General features: G+C 36.8%; 1 protein-coding gene across 1 annotated transcript; it reads left to right on the top strand.

Annotated features, from left to right (window-relative positions):
- The first annotated feature begins 4,454 nt into the window (after positions 1 to 4,454).
- On the top strand, positions 4,455 to 19,599 carry LOC143355719 (transmembrane reductase CYB561D2). Its single transcript, XM_076790794.1, has 3 exons — positions 4,455 to 4,622; positions 13,198 to 13,389; positions 15,211 to 19,599. The coding sequence occupies exons 2-3, from the start codon at positions 13,219 to 13,221 to the stop codon at positions 15,730 to 15,732; spliced, it is 693 nt and encodes a 230-aa protein (XP_076646909.1). The 5' UTR covers positions 4,455 to 4,622; positions 13,198 to 13,218; the 3' UTR covers positions 15,733 to 19,599.
- Positions 19,600 to 19,618: the final 19 nt, after the last annotated feature.

Genomic DNA, 19,618 nt, shown 5'->3' with positions numbered 1-19,618 from the left:
TATATCTCTTTTCCTTTTAAACATTTTAGATGTACTTTGTACATCTTATTGTGTGACATTTAAATAGTATTTTCTGAAAAACCAAACTGGAAGCTCGCGACGGCCATTTTGTTACAGTAGTGTCGCGGAGTGCATCTTTCAGCGGTTGAAAAATGAGATGAACATAGTAACTTTTTTCAAATGAAAATGAATATATACATCTTCTTGCGTGATGTTTAATTAGCATTTCTTGAAAAATTGAGTTCAGTATCTTCAACTAGAAGGACGTGGCAGCCATTTTCTTGTAGCGTTGTCGCAGAGTGTACCTTTTGAAACATACGGAAAATTCAACAATTTTTGTTACACATATGTAAAATGTAGTATCTTTAAAAAATTAATACGCACACCTCACTGTGTGATGTTTAAACAGTATTTCTATAAAATAGTCAGAATATAAAGCCATTTCTATAAATTATCATTTGTCAGATTATTATTATCGTTATATTTCAGTGGGATTTTATCTGATACAAATATCCAATATCAGAAACCTAGCAGTAACAAAAACTATCCCCACAGAAATTGTTTCGCAATCATCTTCTGGTATAAACAATTTCCCTGCGTACACCGCTTCAGGTTCCCCAGGCAGAAAGGGTGGCAACCGATGGGAGATAAAGTATCCAATTAATTCGAACCGTTCCGGGCCACGTATCGATTAATCGTAAACGGGTAAGAGATCGTCGACGCGCGCCAATCGAATCTCATAAATTTCTACCCGAGACGGTAAGTATTTTCAGTATTAAATTTGAAACGGCCCTCCGCGGGCGAGGGCGCTGGCATTTATCGCGGAAACGGTTTCCACAATTTTTTCCTGGCCCTCTTCTCTCACTCTTTCTCTCTCTCTCTCTCCCTCTCTCTGTCCTTTTTTCCTTCTTTCTTCCGGTTTCTCCGATATTCGCGGAGATTCGACTTTCATTCGACCCTCTCAATCTGCAATGTCTGGCCCCGGCGAGAAAGGCTGATTTATTTCTCGATATCGGGGAATAAATGTCTGAAACCGTGAGCGGAGCCAGAGATCGCGGGCAACAGGCGATGGAAACTCCGAAATGATCGCCGCAGATATTTTTGCAGTGACGCGGGCTTTCGAGATTCGCTAATTGGCCGTAACCACGGTGTCAATCGGCGATTGTCGCCGCGTGCTCTCGCAAATACGCAATAGACCGATTCGAAACGAGTTCTGGGACTCCTCGACAATTTCTATCGTTTTCTATCAACGATTTTGAATCCCGATTTTGATTTTGTTCGAATTAGAATTTTCCTCGATATTTTCGGAGCGACAAGATCGAATAAAAATGCGGGAACTGCGTTAACTACAATTTTCTTTGATCATACTCGATTCCAATGTACATAGCTCAGCTTGGGTCGAGGAGAAGGAAAGAATGGAGGATTACGCGAGCCTCGGATCTTCTTTCATCGGAAGAACGGAAATTTAAAATTCACGCAACAAGTACTTTCAATTGCGAGATCCTGTGTGAACGCGGGCGAGGACAATGCAACGACGAAAACCGTATATCCGATGGGAAATCAGTGGTCGTTCCAAAACGCACGAGGAAGCTCGTGCCTCGACATAGAACATAGTTATTTCCTTTATTTCGGAGCGGGCTGTCCGCCATCTTTTCAAAGTTCTTCTTGTTTGGCATCCGCTTCGGATGAAATGTCTCCGGTATCAAAATTTCCCAGTGTAATTGCACGTGTAATTTTTCAATCTTGGAAAGTTTGATTGAAAATAAAGTTGGCGGAAATTTGAACGCCACCATTGGGAATCTGAGGCACAATTTTCCTTTTCAATTCACAGTACAGTGGTCGAAGTTTTCTTGTTCAGCTGCTACTTCGAGCAGAAGTATTGTTACAGCTTCCAACTGTAGTCGATACATAATATATATAGGTAATCTTGAATAGTTACATGGAAAATGGAGGGAATAACGTAATTGGAAACTGTAATTTGAACACATCTATTTGTGGCTCGCCGTGCTAAATAAAAATTTTCTGCATCAATTTCCACGGCAAGGACCAACAACTGCTTATTTTCATTTTCTGCATATTTTTCATATTTTCATTATTCAGCACCCCCTTCAACCTCATTATAAAAATTTCCAATTGTGTGCAGCCAGTAATTTGTTGTTTCTTAAAAGGTTAGATAGGAAACAGAATAACTGGAGATTGGAATTTTTATTCTCTCTAGATCTCCTCGGGCTTCTACGTTGGAAAATCATGATGCAGAGCAATCGAACGTGAGGATTCTCATTTTTATCGTTCTAGCTCCGCGTTGAATTTTCTGGGCCACCGAAAAAGCGTGGGTGGAGAGTAATCAAACGGCCACGTGGTCTTGTAATCAGTGGCTACAGACGGTGAAGTGCTGCCATAAAGTACAACGTGGTACAGAATGGCCCATAAGCCCGCTTTCCATTCAACGTGTATAAATAACTCTCTTATTTTCTAATCATTTACCCTTTCATCTTGGTATAGAACGGAATTAAACAGAACGTCCAGCACTCCATTTACCGCTGTACAACGTGCTCGATAGTCCTCTTCATTCTCACTAACTAAATTTATTCATCTTCAAATTTATTCTAATCTTGTATAGTTTCATCAAATTCTTCAAATTTTGTATAGCTATTCGAATTACGTGGATCTTCCTCTCTGCTTCGTAGATATTCCTATCAACCTTTCGCAGTTCAATTAATCTTATTATTATTACCGGAGACGTGAAAATTTCTCCATAAGGCCCACAATTTTTCGTGGGCCCCAAACAATTTTTGGGTTTCACTCACTTTAATATATGTTTTTTAATAAATGTTCCCTGCGATCTTTCCCATCGTCATTACACGTTTCTGCCAAAATTTACGAGGTCCACAGTTTTTCCCTAAACATTTTTGTAAGTTTTCTCTTCTTAATGTGGGATTAGAATTTTTAAAGTTTTTGTCGAAAAGATTATGGACCCTACACGTGGTACCCAAAGTGACCACAATTGAGACGGCCCTGTCGACCTCAGAGAGGCTACCATTTTATGCGAACTCGAGAAGATCGTTGCTATTAGTCACGCCAAGGCCGCGTATGCTTGGCGATTTTCCTTGTTGTTTGCAAAGAGTGTTGGAAATCCTGCTTGAATATGACGTCACATCTCGAGGAACAATTGGGAATAGATGGCGCGGTAAAGTATGCTCGAAAGAAGCAACGATTCAAATATTATTAACCCTTTCGTAGATCGCACTAACAATAACATCCAGAGGCTTTGAAAATTGTCATTTTTCTGGAACTCGAATTTTCCTTTATAGTCACACGCGTATTCTAACCTTTCCGAAAAATATTTTGATCATGTTACACGGGGGTCTACGTGTACTAACAATAAGATCCAAAAGCTTCGAAAATTTAAATTTTCCTGGAACTCGAATTTTCTTTTATAGTCACACACATACTGTAATCTTTCCAGACAAATTTTCAATCGCTTTGTACTGGGGTCTACCGTGTGCTAAAATCCAATGGCTTTGAAAATTTTAATTCCCCTGGAACTCAAATTTTCCTGGAACTCGAATTTTCCTTTATAGTCACACGCATACTGTAATCTTTCCAAAAAAATTTTCAATCGCTTTATACTGGGGTCTACCGTGTGCTAAGATCCAAAGGCTTTGGAAATTTTAATTCCCCTGGAACTCAAATTTTCCTGGAACTCGAATTTTCCTTTATAGTCACACGCATACTGTAATCTTTCCAAAAAAATTTTGAATCGCTTTACACTGGGGTCTACTGAGTGCTAAGATCCAAAGGCTTTGGAAATTACAATTCTCCTGGAACTCAAATTTTCCTGGAACTCGAATTTTCCTTCATAGTAACACGCATACTGTAATCTTTCCAAACAATTTTTGAATCGCTTTACACTGGGGTCTACCGTGTCCTAAAATCCAATGGCTTTGAAAATTTTAATTCCCCTGGAACTCAAATTTTCCTGGAACTCGAATTTTCCTTCATAGTCACACGCATACTGTAATCTTTCTAAACAATTTTTGAATCGCTTTACACTGGGGTCTACCGTGTGCTAAGATCCAAAGGCTTTGGAAATTACAATTCTCCTGGAACTCAAATTTTCCTGGAACTCGAATTTTCCTTTATAGTCTCACACACATAGTACTCTAACCTTTCCAAAAAGTATTTTAATGACGTTACACGGGGATTTCCGTGTTCTAACAATCAGATATAAAGGCTTTAAAAATTGTAATTTTCCTGGAACTCGAATTTTCCTTTGTAGTCACACACACACACATATATAGTACAGTCGCTCCGAGCAATGTTTTGGTCACGTTCCACGAGGATCTGCAATGTGCAAGGGCTTCGAATCCAAAGGTTTCGGGTCGCGTTACTTTCTGAGGTGTTTTAACCAGCGCATGCAGCAAGTAGTATCGGCAACGCAGCGATATATCGTGGATCGCGCGGGCATGGATCGCCGCGTGGATCAGTCGAGCCGCGAACGTCGATCCGTGCTCTTTCTCTCGCGTGTGCGAAAGAAAAACACGCAAACTAACACCGTTCCTCGGATAGTCACAATAATCTTCGCGCTTGAAACGCGTTCGTCGGACTGTGAAACGTTCCAGGTGAGTTTCCCGTGTCGATTTCTGCACTTGCACCGTGATCCGTCGTTTCGATCCAGCCTCGACAAGAGAATTTTCGTACTCCGACAGCCATCTTCGATCGCAGGGCAATTTGCGTCGTACAGTGTTCTCCAAAAAGAGCGTTTGCATAGTGCTGCCAAAATTGCTAGCTTGACAAAAGCATTTTGACTTTGTTGATCGTTGAAATTAATCCCTTCCACTTTTAGTGTAGAATCGAGATTTTTGAATTGGACTTGATGCGACGTAAAGAACCATACGTTCTAGGTTCATATTTTTGTCTTAAGAATGTGCGCAAATTAAAAGTAAAATAACAGTGCATTTAAATTCTTCCGATATATTATAATATTTGATATTAGTTTCATATGCACGTATAGTTGTATGGCTTATAAAAATGAAGAAAAATATACAAAAAACTAATGGCTGCTAGTGTGTTTTTGTAGTTGACCTTACAGAGATATGAATGACAATTTCTGTTGCTTATCGGATGACCTAATAGACACGATAAAATGTTTGAATTTTCTTTCGAGTGTGTTGTATCTAATCGAAATGGGACATTTTTACGTTTCTATTCCATTTGATGCTGTTTCATTATTTTTTAGAAAGTGATACATTTTGATTATTTATTTATTTGCCGTGTCGGTTCCATGACTCTCTCGCATGTTAAACGATGCTATGAAAATAAACACATGGCTGCCAACGAACTGAACAAAATAAATAACGAAATGAATTAAATCAATCCGGTGGAAAGCGCGTACGGATAAATAAATATTTTCGTATCTGGAATTCGTTGAATAAATTTTCACTTTGGAAATATACGGAACAACAGTATCGACAACACAGAAATCTATAGGATAATAGAAATTTGATGTTATAAATGAATACGGTTGGTTAAATTAAACTATAAATACAGTATGAATCTTTTTGCAACTATTTCTAATCAATAGTGAAATACTAATCATCGAAATCTGGGTCACTGTTTTAATTCGAAATTGGAAAGATATCTCCAGACAGGTTAATTTATCCAATTAATTGGGATGATTATTAAACCATTTATAATATTAATTGCTAATAATCCAGAAGAAGATAGCGGTGAAAGTCACGAGATGCAATTATGAGCTCGATGTGCAGTTTTCGTAGTATTTTAATACCAGGCTTTTTTCAACCTAATTCGACACTCTTCAATGATCATGCTCCTCTTTTTATACTTATGGAGAAATGAAATCGTTTGTAGAGCAACGACAGGTGAACGGAAATCAAGGTGAAATACATTCCAACGGTTCGAGTTATTTCTTCTTCTCACTAGTTTAATGAACCAGTTTAATTTTTTGTGTACGCATTTTCTTTTTCAAACAGGTACATTTCAGAAGCCTGTTCGTCCTCTTTTCCTTCTCAAATTATTTATTTATTTATTTGTCGGCAACCCAAATTATGTAATCAATCAGATAATATTGTACACAGGTAATGCTGTAGCGATGCACAGAATATGCACATTAATGCTAATGCGATGTGTAGGTTACAATATCAGTTGCAAACGCATGGTTACATTGGTGTACCGCACCTCAGAAACCGAATAACGATTTACCACATAATTAGAATTTATGTCCGACTGCATTTTTAATGATTCTACCATTCTTTCGTTGCAACGTGTAGAATGAACAGGAATTGCTATGCCTACATAAACTGCACGTTACCGTTGTCATAAAGCCTGAATTACTCGTCACAGTAATAAACACTTCATTACCCATTAACCATCTACATAGAAGGAAAAAAATTCACAAAATCTTGAAAACATTATCCTGAAGATTCAACGAAATTTTTCATTTCTTTCCTGTTCAATTATTTTACTATTCAAAGATCTCTAAAATTACAATCCCGAAACATCGAGCATTTCATTAACCCTTAGCACTCGAATGGCGACTGAAACGCGCCACTAAAAAATGCTGTATCATTATTCAAAATATTTCTTACATTATTAAATTTGTGTGTATCTAATAAATTACTAAACATTTCAGTGTTGCACAATTGCGTCATTTTCGTATAACACGAAAAGAAAATATATAGAAGGGTAATTTTCTAGGTTGGATGGAATGTTTTGTTTTGGAGTTAAAACAGCTTCGAGTGCAAAGGGTTAGATGTGCACATGACTCGGCGCTGAAACAATGTTTGAAAAAGTTAGGACTAGAAAAGGTAAATCCAAAAATCGGAGAAAAACCTATCGAAGCGTTCGATCGTAAAAGATACATATGTAAAAGTTTGAAAAGAGCATTTTTAGTTCGTCGTCGCTAAAATGACCGACACGGACGGCGAAAGCCCAGAAGTTGATAACCCGATAGATTATTTTGCCAACAAAGTTGCTTCAGGTTCGAAACACAACTATTTTTGCGCGCAGCCATTACGCAACGAGGAAACTAAACATTCGGCCGTCTTTTATTTGGATACCGAGAAACCGGGAACCGAGGTCTGCTCTTTGGTTCGTTTCTAAACACAAGATCTTGCGCGTTACAGGATCGCGTGCAAAGTTAACCCTCCGTATACTATACCGGAGTCATTCGTGACCCGTCGCGGCGAGGACAAGCTCGAGCGAAGGTCAACACGTACAATTTTATTCCGATATAACGTTCATTCGTAAGAAAAGTGACGCGACTCAAAATATATTTATACGAAAAATTATAACAACGAATACATAAATTGTGGTGTACTTTACAACTAACGTACATGACAATTAACCCCGTGAGATACCAATCTTCAAATCTACGTTGGTTTCGTTGATTAAAAAGATTTTTCGACGTCTGTAGAAGCGCTCGTTGCAAAATTTTCCAAACCAGAAAGTGTGCTCACTTTCTCGCCCGTTACAGGGTGTAAGAAACTTTGTTCACGAAAAACGAACAATGGACTTCGAAAGTGGAAGGTTCGAGCTTCAACGCGAGACCAGAACGAATATTCTACGATGTTTCTTCGTGAAGTTACGACACTTTGAACATGGGCAATTTTCGAACGAAGCGCCAGCGTGTTTCGCGCATTAGCGGCGGCCATGTTTCGTTCGGACCGTGAAAGCGGAGCATGACTGCCTGAAAAAGAAGTATGCCGCCGTGGGTCACGAATCAGATACTTCGCGGCCGGCCGTGATTATGTTACGATAAAGTGTAATCAAACCACGGCCCGAGAACTGTCGGCTAACGAGTCGAGAATTCGCGAATCAGCGACACCGATTCGCCATCGCGATTTTCTACGAGCTGATCGGACAACTATCCTAACCGCGACCGCGGTTCATTATACCCGAGCAATTTGAGGCGCAATTATAACCGACGAGATTTCTATAAGAACGCTGCTGTCCTCAATGGAAAATATTAATTTTTTAATGCAAGCGAACGGACGGTTAGCAAATTATAACTTTTTCAATTTTCAATATAAAAAAGTTAGAGAAGACAACATGTTCTCCACAATTCAGACCAATAGCAATACTTTCAAAATTACATTCTATTCTGGTAATAAACTAATTGGTCTAACTTCTCAAAAACAAAAAATTCCAAGTCATATTCAGTCTTTAAAAAGTTCTTGTAACCCTTCGGATTTCCTGCGAGTTCGAGGCCTATGCCGGAGTCATTTCTGACCCACATTTCACTACAGGTTTCTTTCGATATTAGGCGATGGCTCGGGACCGGCTTTCGCCGTATTTCGGATGAAGAGGATGGAGAAGAGGAGATAGCGATTTTCTTATTTCGAAATGAAAAGCTTCGTCTTATATCGGAATAAAATTGTACGCGACGGGTCATGAATGACTCCGGCATAGCATACGGAGGGTTAAAAGTGTCCGAATATTACTGTAAGTATGCGAACACGTTGTTCGCCACGTCGATCATTATGTGGGTGACACGATTCCTCATCTTTCGTTAACCCTGCAATGGTCGCGAATATATCAGTGATTGCTCGTTTTCGCGATAATTAGTGGCTTTTATCAGTTGTACAGTCCTCGGCGCAATCTTTCCCCTTTATCGTCGATTCCAACAGCCAGCGATTATTCCCGGGTCATTTAGCATTTTGCTGATTTTGTCGGGAGGACGTGTCTGTCGCGAGCTGTTTTATCGAAGGAGTAAAGTCTGTGCGCTCATTTCCAAAATTTTTCGAGTTCTTCCTCGGTTTCGAGTAATTCGGAATATTTCGAGCAGCTTCATCAACAAATGAAGGTACTACACAAATGTTTACACTAATTTGGAGATTATCATTGAATTTGTCATTCCTTATTGGTCATTCTCGACTCGTTTAGAATTTCGTTACTTCTATCGAAACTATTTGTTGAAGACGTGTGCTATTTTATCAACTTACGAATGTCTTACGCACATTTGTACAAAAATTTCGAATTTTTCTTCGAACAGTTATTTCATTCCTTTTTAATCGGGAATGAGGTTAAGACTGCGGATTTGTATGCAAAATAAGCATTTTCCGAGTCAATTATGAAAAAAAAGAAGACAAATGGGGCGTCTTCATTTAATAATTTTAATGAGTCTAGTAATATTCTTAAATTTTTCAATTGATCAGTTTTATTTTTTATCTATTCATTCGTTTTACAAATGCATAAAATCCGATACATCTTTGTCATTGTTCTAATGTCTTCAGCGGAGTCACGAACAGTTTCATTAAAATACAAAAGAATTAAGTATAAATTCTTATTAAACTGTTGTGCTAACACTTCGAAGACTGTTTTCGAAAATCATTATAGAAATTCATCTCGAAACCATCGAGTTCGTGACTTCACGATCTACTTGCAAAGATTGCGTGCAATTACGTCCTTATCAATGTTGATTTTCTTAAAGCCCCTCGAACTCTGCCGTAATTATTAAAAACGAAGGTTCTCAGAACTTTCACAATTCGACGAACGAAGCAGATAAGTTCTTTTCTTCTTTGTGCCCGGACAGCTGCGAATTGTTCACCTGAATTCGTTCGTGTCTCGATGTTAATCTCCCCGTAAACAATTACGTATGCTCGTCTCTCGTTCTCCACTTCGTATTGGTTCTTTCTTCGGTGACTGTGAGCGTAACTGTTTCCGAACATTGTTTACCTTTCGTGTCCCACCTTGAATCTGTTTGACGATACTTAAAGCGCGAAGAGACCTGATTTCTTCTCTGCATAGCAATACCTATTTTCTTCGATGCATTTCTCATTAATATTCAATTTATGCATTTAACAACCGGAACACGGATTTTGTGCATTTATGGCAAAAATGAGTAGAATTTAAATGAAAATGTATGGAAATTCCAATGTAATTTAAATATAAATGTATTTCAACAATATAGGACGATTGAAATAATTAAAGGTCACGAATATAATATTTTTAACTGGCTAAAATTATTAAAGAAAGAGTGAATTTTGCATCTGGCTCCTGTCTCTTGCAATCGATGCAGAACGTTTTTATTTTGCATAACAATCCGCAATAACACTATTTTCTCATTGACCAGAATATTTCTCTTTAATATAATATTTATATATTTATTTAATTTCCACCCTATGGTCAAGAAATCGACTTTGGTTTACGATGTTTACCTTAGGCCACACATCCATCCATACTCCATTCACCATTCCATACATCATTCTTACTAATTTTATCTTGCTACTAACTAGTTAACTCTACCAATCTAATATTTTAATATACTGTTTTCTCGATACTATCATTTCTCCTTGATAATAAATTGTTCTGTTTAATCCCATTCTCAACGTATTAATATTTTTTCTTCTTACAAAGAGGAACGTATTGACACACAGGGACGTCTTAGTATTTTTTCTTCTTACAAAGAGAAACTTATTGACACACAGGGTCATTCACAGAGTTACGCGAGCTCGGTTGACATTGATAACCGTGTCATTATCAAGTACGTTTCCTTTGTCATTAACCACCGACTCTGTCCCTTCCCCGTGCGAACCACCAATTAATTGTCGATGCCCTCGAATCAACTAAACTGCGGCGATTTATTCCCAGTCACGTTAGAATTGGACATTTTCTCTCGTTTCGAAATTTTCTAATGTTTTCTTTAAAGCTAAACTTTTATTCCCCAATCATTGTTAATACTGAATATTAACAGACTGCAATTCTTTACGCAAAATAAAAGATTTCTGTGCTCCTTTCTTACAGGTATCTTAACTCAATCTTGAAGTTCGTTATCGCGTAATGAAACGCAAGAAGTCTGTGACGTGCAGCATAATTTGAGTAAAAAACGTGAAGAAAGTGAAACAACCCATTTCGAGTTTCATTTCCTTCAATTAATTGCGAAGCTATAAGCAATTATTACTAGGCTGGGTAGTTTATGCGTTCACAACAAACGTTGGTAGTTGAGACCAATTAGAAGTCGAGAACAATTGTTATGTGACTCTTGTTTCTGATTAATTAATTAAATTTTCGTTAGTTGAAGTTATTTTCATTTTACATCAAAAAGTGCAATTGACACCGGTTCACTCGATCATCGACGCATTAAGTATGTTATCTACGGTACGTGCGACGATAATTGCCATTTCTTTTTCGTGGAACATCGGACAGACTGTCACAGTTATCGGCTAGTTAACATTATCTCGTTTACGAGATTATCGAGTTCCTCTAATAACGCCTCTGTATCCGTGTCACAGAGTATAACAGCGTAATTGTTGCACACCGTGGCCGGTTCAAGTGTTAACTACTGCAAATTCTCGCGTGCGTTTCCTTAAATTGAATGAACGAACGGCTGACAATGGGCGGGAAGGTTTCGGATGACTGACACTGGTCACTACTTATGTGCTCCCATTAGAAAGCAGAATGCTGCTTCTTCTATTTCCCACGACCCACTTTCAAGAAAGTCAACCATATTGTCTATAATGAAACTCTAATTTTTCTTTGCAAGGAAATAGAGCATATTGTCTATAAAACAACCCCAATTCTTCTTTGCAAGAAAATAGGGCGTATTTTCTATCATACAGCCCCAATTTTTCTTTGCAAGAATATAGAGCATATTGTCTATCATACAGCCCTAATTTTTCTTTGCAAGAAAACAGAGGATATTGTCTATAAAACACCCCCAATTCTTCTTTGCAAGAAAACAGAGCATATTGTCTATCATACAGTTCTAATTTTTTTTTTATTATATTCAACGTCGCATCAACCCAATAGGGTAATTGACAACTGCATTGCATTTGTTCAAAAATTTGTTATAAGTGACTAAATTAAATGTAGCATTTTTATATCTGTCAGAAATTTATGTTTACAAGGAAGTAGAGAATATTGCCTACAAAACACCCCCAATATTTCTTTGCAAGAAAATAGAGCATATTATCTATAGTACAGCCCCAATATTTCTTTGCAAGAAAATAGAGCATATTGTCTATAATACAGTCCCAATTTTCCTCTGCAATATATTGCTCTGTCTATAATAATAAAATTTCGCTCTGAGTAGCGAGCTAAATTAAATGTAGCATTTTTGTATCTGTCAGAAATTTTTCTTTGCAAGGCAGTAAAACATGGGATACAATAAAAATGTGTTTAAAAAAATCCTTATAGAAGTAATTGATGAAAATAGCAAATTTGTACTGGTACTACAAAAATCTGTACGCCTATTGAATGCAACGAGTTGAAGCGCGTGTCACGCAGCGCATAATTGCGAAGAAGCTCAGAAAATTGGTGGCAGCGGCAGTCTGTTCGATCTGGACTGGCATCTAGTTAATCAGCAGCCCCATTTATTAGGCTGGTGCTTGTGCAATCCTAAAAGACAGAAGTTCTGTCAGTGGATGCTGAAAGAAACGAGGAATCGTGCCGCGCAATTAGTAATGAATCACGCGCAGCGCATCTAAACGATCGTAGGAGCAGTTGCGTCAAAAGAATTCGCTATTTTTCTCTCGCGAATCGAGGAACGGGTGTCTCCCGATACTTTAAACGCTGCTTTTCTTCACAAACAAAGGATCATGCCCCCCATAAACAACAAAAAATTACTCAAATCTTTCCCAATCGTTCGCAATTGCCAGACTGCAGAAGTTGATGCAATTTCTCATTTTTGTCCACGAATTTCTTAAAAATACTGTTATTTTTAATAGGTATAGTTAGTCTCCAGATTTTCATTCATTTATGGCATATCCGAAAATACAAGGAACCGTGAATGTTAATGAAAGTGAATATTATTATTTCATTTCTACCACAACGAATGATTTAGTCAACGAAAGACTAGTTTTCTTAAAATCTTAATTCACATAATGATCTATAGTCCAGCAATAACCTTTATGGATAAAAAAGATGAGAAATGTACAAAATTCTATCACACTTTTTGATAATTTCACAAATTGCATGTTCTATTGTATACAAAATAAACATCACCTTGAAGTCTCCTGTAGGAACATAATCAATTTCAATGATCAAAAATATTTTAGTCGGAAAATGAGAGAATACTATGGTTATTAGTTATGATCCCTGGTGAATTCTACATTTTTGTGGATCAATTCGATACAAGTCGGACCGAAGAAAAATTAATTGTTGTCCGACGTGGATCGAACTGAAGAAAAATGAATTGTTTCGATTTCGAGATTGTCAGATTTGTAATTTTTGTTTCAGTTGCAAATTTAAGGACGAAAGATGTCTGACCCTCCGGCAGGCAAAGGACCACCAAGCTTGATAACTATGGTGTTTTCAACCCTCACACACATACTCTTACTGGCGCCAGTGATATACATTCTGAGCCTTGCCCTCTCAGACGGCGGACACAACGTACTTTTCTCTTGGCACCCCATCTGCATGAGCGTCGGGGTACGTTTGCATAATCAATACCTCGACATTTTGCATCCCGTTTTGCAAAATATGCACTCATTCTGTAGCTAATATATCAAAGAAAGATATAAAGATCTTAGATATCAAAGAAGTTCTCTTCGAACTTAAAAACCTAATTATCAATGTAGAATTTACAAAACTGAAATTTAATTTGCAACAAGACCTTCTGGTTTTTAACAAAAAATGAACGTCACTCAACAAATAGTTTGCCAGAGAAAAATTCGTAATGCTGAATATTGACTGATGAATAAACATTTAGTTGAAAAATTCCTCTGTTGAATTACTTTGTTATTGTATGGAATTAACGTTAATAGAGGGATTACAGAATGAGTCATAAGTAGAATTACTTTTTTAACAGAAGAAGAAGAAGAATTGACTAGATGCTCGAGACAAGTACTCGATGGAGATCTGGTGATTCATAGTGATCTCGAGCACAAGTTTTATGTTCTAATTCACGGAAATGTGTTCAACTGTATGACTTCATTGTTCTTCAAACCCCCGGCTTCTGAAATGTTCAGAATTCTCGAAGAATGCATCATCTAACGCATTTTCTTAATAAACTCGAGAATTATGAGTCGAAACTGCACAAATACAGCCGACTTTAAAATAAAATTGTAGTACATAATTCAATTGGATAAATTTTAAACGATTTTTCTACTTTTTCCTTTTTAACGATATTAAGAAAAATTATTTTTCAGATAATTTTGGACAGACAGATATGAATAAAAAGAAGCAAGAATTAAAAGAATTTAAAAATACTTATGCACCATTTTCGACTGCTTAAAGTTATTAAGAGAACAAACCAATGTCTAAATTAATAAAAAAAATTTTTATTTTACATTCAAATCCGTAGTCTAGTCGTCAGTTAAACTTAGAAGCGTCACGAATTTTTATGGTTGCGTGATTATCTCGCGATTGCCTTTGCTCATTGGTTTTTCGTTTTAACAGGCTTGCTTTGAATGGAAAGAAAAAATTTACGTAACTGCATATGTCACGTCGAATGGATACGAGAAGAATTTATTGCAACCATACGGTTATGAAACGTGTTTAGACTGGCAAATGTTCATCTGCCTGAGAAAAGAGAACATTTTTGCGCGTCTCAAAGCCACAAAGAATTTCTCGTTGCGTGAAAAGTGTTTTCTTTCCAAGCTGTTATTGAAAAACGAGTAAATACGTTGATGATCGCCATAAAGTGGACCATTATCCTCATCTAAAACTCGAAAAATCCAATTCATTATTATCTATTATATCTTCATGGAAAATTTAAAAAATGGTCGCACTTTGAATATCAAGATTCGAGTTTGTTTTGTTTGTAAGAGGCCGTCGAAATTGGAAAAAATATATTCTTTAAAATCCTCTAAAATTTATAGCTGGTTTTTAGATATTGTGACAATCATTCTAAAAAATACGCATTTAAAGTTTCTATCAAAAAAGGTTCCATTTTCTTTCAAGCAATGAAAGACATGAATCAATTTTGTTACACAAGAAGAGTCGCTTGATTACGAAGTAAATATCAATTTCTTAGTACAAAGGTCACTCAAAGGTTATCTCAAGGTCGCCTCTAGATCATGGTATGACGAATCATTCAATTTGGCTCGTCTTAAAACATAATATTCAAGGAGTCCATGGCACTGTTTTACTCATTTTTTTTTACTTGTTTGAATATTTCACGAAGAGGGAACATCGCACGAGACAAAACGTTTTAACAATGTGCGCGAGCACCGATACAGATATCGATAACGAGCACGTTAATACCCAATCCCAGGAAGCATCGAAAGCTAACATAATCTTCCCTTGTAGATCGGTCTGTTGATAACGGAAGCAGTGTTCAGCATTTCCGGAGAGGCGTACCTCGGCCACAAACTGTCAAGACCGAGCCGAGTAACTTTGCACTGGATCCTGCACACGGTCGGCCTGACCCTGATGGTGATCGGTCTGGCGATCATCGTGACGAACAAGATCCAGAAATCCAAAGAGCACTTTGCCACGCCTCACTCGATCCTTGGCCTGATCAGCATCATCCTAGCGTTCCTGACCGCCGGCTTCGGCATCGTGACCAACAACCCGAAATGGCTCTATCCTCGTGTCAGGCCAGTTCTACTGAAGATCATGCACGCGTTCGGTGGCATCGCTGTCACTATACTGCTGCTCGCTTCCGTCATAACCGGTACCTATACCAGGTGGTGGCCGGGCACCGAAACCGGAAGGAATTTGGTGTTCGCGTCCCTCTTCTTCGCGGGATTCTTCATCCTCCTGAAACCGATCCTCGGAGCTGTCTCCAGGAGCAAAGTCGTCTTTGGTCCACCCCCCACCACCGCGTAATTTCTATTAGGTTGGTACATATGAAATGTCCGACTTGTAACAGTCACTTTTTCCTAAATAAAACCTACTAATCAGTGCGAGCACTATTGCAGTCAACATATTCTGACAACGAATTGCAAGTTTCTCGATTGCATGCAAGTTTATCGTCAATATATTTGTTTCTCCACTGATGTAAAATACATTCGCGACAATCAGCTTTAAAGATCAGCTTTGTACCTTAAAATGGTAAATTAATAAATCTTCAAGCTATAATAGTATTTCTTGATCAGGATGCTTCATAACATTTTCATTTTAAAATAGGACATTTCACGTGCAACAACCTAATAATTAATTAGGCGAAGGGAAGGGGTCTATCTGCTCTGGTTGATTGATCGGAATTCTTGCCCTATTCAAAGCAGCTGTCATCGTTTATTTTGATGTTAATGATTAATAATCAACTATTTCTTTCAGTTGATAATTCAAATAAAACGAGATCGATGATGAACAGATACGCAACGTGCAAAAGTTGCTAATATTGTCATTGAAACAAAAGTTAATGAATTGCTAGGACCACAAATTCATTTTTACACCAAACAATATATGTTCGAATAAAGGAGCTCACTCTCGATAATTTTTACAATTGTAATAATTGTGAAGGAAAAAATCAGAAAAATTGTGACTCGTCCAGTGTAGCGTTAATGAGTTGTTAATAATCAATCAGAGTGGATATATCCATTCTTTCTACTGAAAAAGTTAATTTAGCTACCAACGGAAGTGAACCCAGTGAATTCCGTTCGAATTTAACACTACAAATTGTATAAAAAGTATGCAAAACAAACGTAGGCAGAAATTTCCCCGTGGAGCACTACCCCGGCACCAAGAGCAACGGAACTATACCTAACGCATTCCGCGAAGAAAGAGTAAGATGAACAATCTGTTGATCTCTTTCTCTGGCATCATTTACCATGAAGCATTTTTCCCAAATACAATTCGGAAGCAGTGATGTAAAGTGGCCCTTAAATGAACGATGAGAGCCCTATCAGCCTCAATAATAAAGGTCATCTTTAGGCACCATTGATCAATGATTAGGATAGTGCCCTCGTCTCCTTTCGCCCGTGTTTTTAGCGCAATCTTATCTGGAAAATGAAGTTTTGTTACATCAATCGTCTTTCTATACTATAGTCTCACTTTTCCTTTTCGAAAGGAATTAATTTCCTTTCCAGAGGTGTCTTGAATTATTTTTTTTTTTTTTGCTAAAAATTTGTTTTGCTTTAAAAACTATGCAGTATTGAATTGAAAAAAGGGATAAATACTTATGGTATTTATTTTTGTGTTTAATTTAGAAGTTAAAACAGAGGATCGCCAAAGACATTTTCGTTTAGGTCAAAATAGTCCTTTTTAATAATTTTTTTATTAAAACAGAATAAATTCAAATTGATACTGTACAGTTTTTCATCTAGAACAAAAGAGACTCTTAAGGAAATTGAACAATTAGCAACGCATTTGAAAAAGAAGAAACGAAGAAAAAGAAAGAAGAAAGATTTATTTTCATAAAATCGCGCTAAAAACATAGACGACTTGGACAGCAATAATCACGAGAGGTACTAATGAATTGGAGACTGAGAAAACGTTTATAGGAAAAATTGAGATGCCCCAACTGGAACGTAAAGGGTCTGCCCATTTTGTTGGATAATAGTTTTCAGAGTAATGGGAATGTTAACATTCCTCCGCTGCTATGCAGAAATGCTCGGGAACTTTGATCGTTCAATTAAGAGACATTCCAAATATCATCGACATGATTGCCCTAGTTGGAAATAATGGAATTTTAAGAAAAACGAATTAATCGGAAAGCGGATAATACTGAAACATTTTCTGTTCGACGCTGAAACTACGAGGCCCATTAAAATAGCTGTACTCGAATTTTTTAATTCACAATTTCAGTATACTACCCCTAACAAAATTGACACATTAAAATCGTAAGCGTTTATTAATAAAAAGAATATTGGATATGCAATTAGGCAAATATGGTACAAAAGTTAAGGATATTTTTACAAAATATTACTAAAGTGGCAATTGTCTCCAATTTTTTATCAAATATGGAATAATGCACGATCTACCATGCCGTATAAATTATTCAAAATTTTAGATAGCGTAACTAAACATACAGACACTTTTTAATACTTCAGACAATAAAGATAATGATAAGATAGGTGAAAAAATGTCTATAACGCTAGACGATGATTACAGCCTTCCTCAAAATAGTGTCAAATGTTCTCATTCTGTACATTACAAAAAAGCAAACATATTAAGTTTTATATTAACATTTTCCGAATATACAGGGTGCGGCATTTTACATTAAATACATGGATAATTCTAATCATAAAGACTAGAAATACTTTTTGCCAGGGGTGTATATTATGATAAAAATCGTTTAATATTTAAATAAATGTTGTCTTGTTATTTTTATAATTAAAAACAGCGTCTTGTGGGGCTCCGTAATTCGAGCGTTGATTAAAACCGATTCCAGGGGTCGTTTTTGAGATGATTACTGTGTTCAAAACTCTTTGACAACTCGATCAAGGAGCACTCGGTTCACCGCAGTGTCTTTACAATTAGATTCCATTAGAGATTAAAATAATGAGTATCGATTGAGAAGCTCTGAGCCAGGCTCGGCTCGCGACATTGATAACTTGCATTTCCGTAGATAAACATACTTGGTACAATTATCGGGTCACGTACGATCAGATAGAGTATTGTAAATGATATCGCGACTGACACGTCGTGTGCCGAATCGCTTTAACTTAAAATATTACACACTTTTTTTGCAAGTCTCAAGGACACAAAGATGCAATTAATGGCGGATTATGCATATACAGGGTGTCCGTCTATATATGTCAGAGCAAATATTTCGTGCAAAGTCTTATTAACCTTTCTTGTAATTTAGTTGCGAAATATTTGCCCTGACATTTATAGACGGACAGCCTGTATACCTTCAACGAGGCCAAAGTGTTTCAAACTTGGCTAATATTTTACATTTCTCAAGTTGAGAAGTGTTTACAGCCACGAAAAAAAATACTAGCACAGCTAGCTTTTAATTATATAACTTACAACTTAATGTTATAATGTTATAACTTATTTAATATTTTCTATGTGGTACAGACATAATATTTATAATTTTTAAATTAACCGGGTTTATTCTTTACATTTACGTTCAACTATATATAATTAAAAGCCAGTTTAAGCGACTGTATATTTTTATTTTGTTAGCGACAAATGTAACATAGTTAAGTGTAAGTATGAACGCCAATAATAATAATAATCCGCCACTGAATACAATATCGAAATTAAGTTTGTTTTATTACATGCGATTAGATGTAGTTTGTTACTTAAATTTTTATATATTCTGTCCTTCGACAGTTGTTCGAAGAAACTGTTCCCGCAGTCGAATTACCAAAAGCTGATTACAAATCGCTGAGAATGTTTGTTAACGTTAACTATGCTCCAGACAGTATCTTCTTCCGTTACCATTATTGTGTTCAGCGTGTTGCCAACGTGTATTCCAAACAACGCACCAAAAGGAGAAAAGGAAAAACAGTGTCGAAGACCAGAGAAAATCGTTTCGTTAGATTTAATTAAGTAGTATTTATAAGAACGACTGTTTACCAAAAAGAAGAAAGAAAAAGAGAGAGACTAGAACGTAACATTAACGTAATTCGATCTAGGCGAGGAGGAAGTATAGAAATACCGATATTTTATTGTAATAATTACACGCGCATCACATATACATATTATATAGAATTTACATAATGTATATATTCTCCACAATGCAATGTACATGTAGATTAATACAATTTCTTATTTTTCGATATTACATATGTTCGTCGTCTATGCAGTTTCGTTTTCTTGA

This window comes from Halictus rubicundus, chromosome 7, assembly GCF_050948215.1.
Source record: "Halictus rubicundus isolate RS-2024b chromosome 7, iyHalRubi1_principal, whole genome shotgun sequence".
In the NCBI taxonomy this organism is placed as follows: Eukaryota; Metazoa; Arthropoda; class Insecta; order Hymenoptera; family Halictidae; genus Halictus; species Halictus rubicundus.
Note: the sequence above shows the minus strand (reverse complement) of the source record. Positions and strands in the feature narration are given on the sequence as shown.

What these genes read in the sequence shown, in the direction of transcription:
- LOC143355719 (XM_076790794.1), top strand. Translation starts at nt 13,219, where the DNA reads ATGTCTGACCCTCCGGCAGGCAAAGGACCACCAAGCTTGATAACTATG. An exon ending in CCATCTGCATGAGCGTCGGG is followed by an intron (nt 13,390 to 15,210) that starts GTACGTTTGCAT and finishes CTTCCCTTGTAG; the next exon opens with ATCGGTCTGTTGATAACGGA.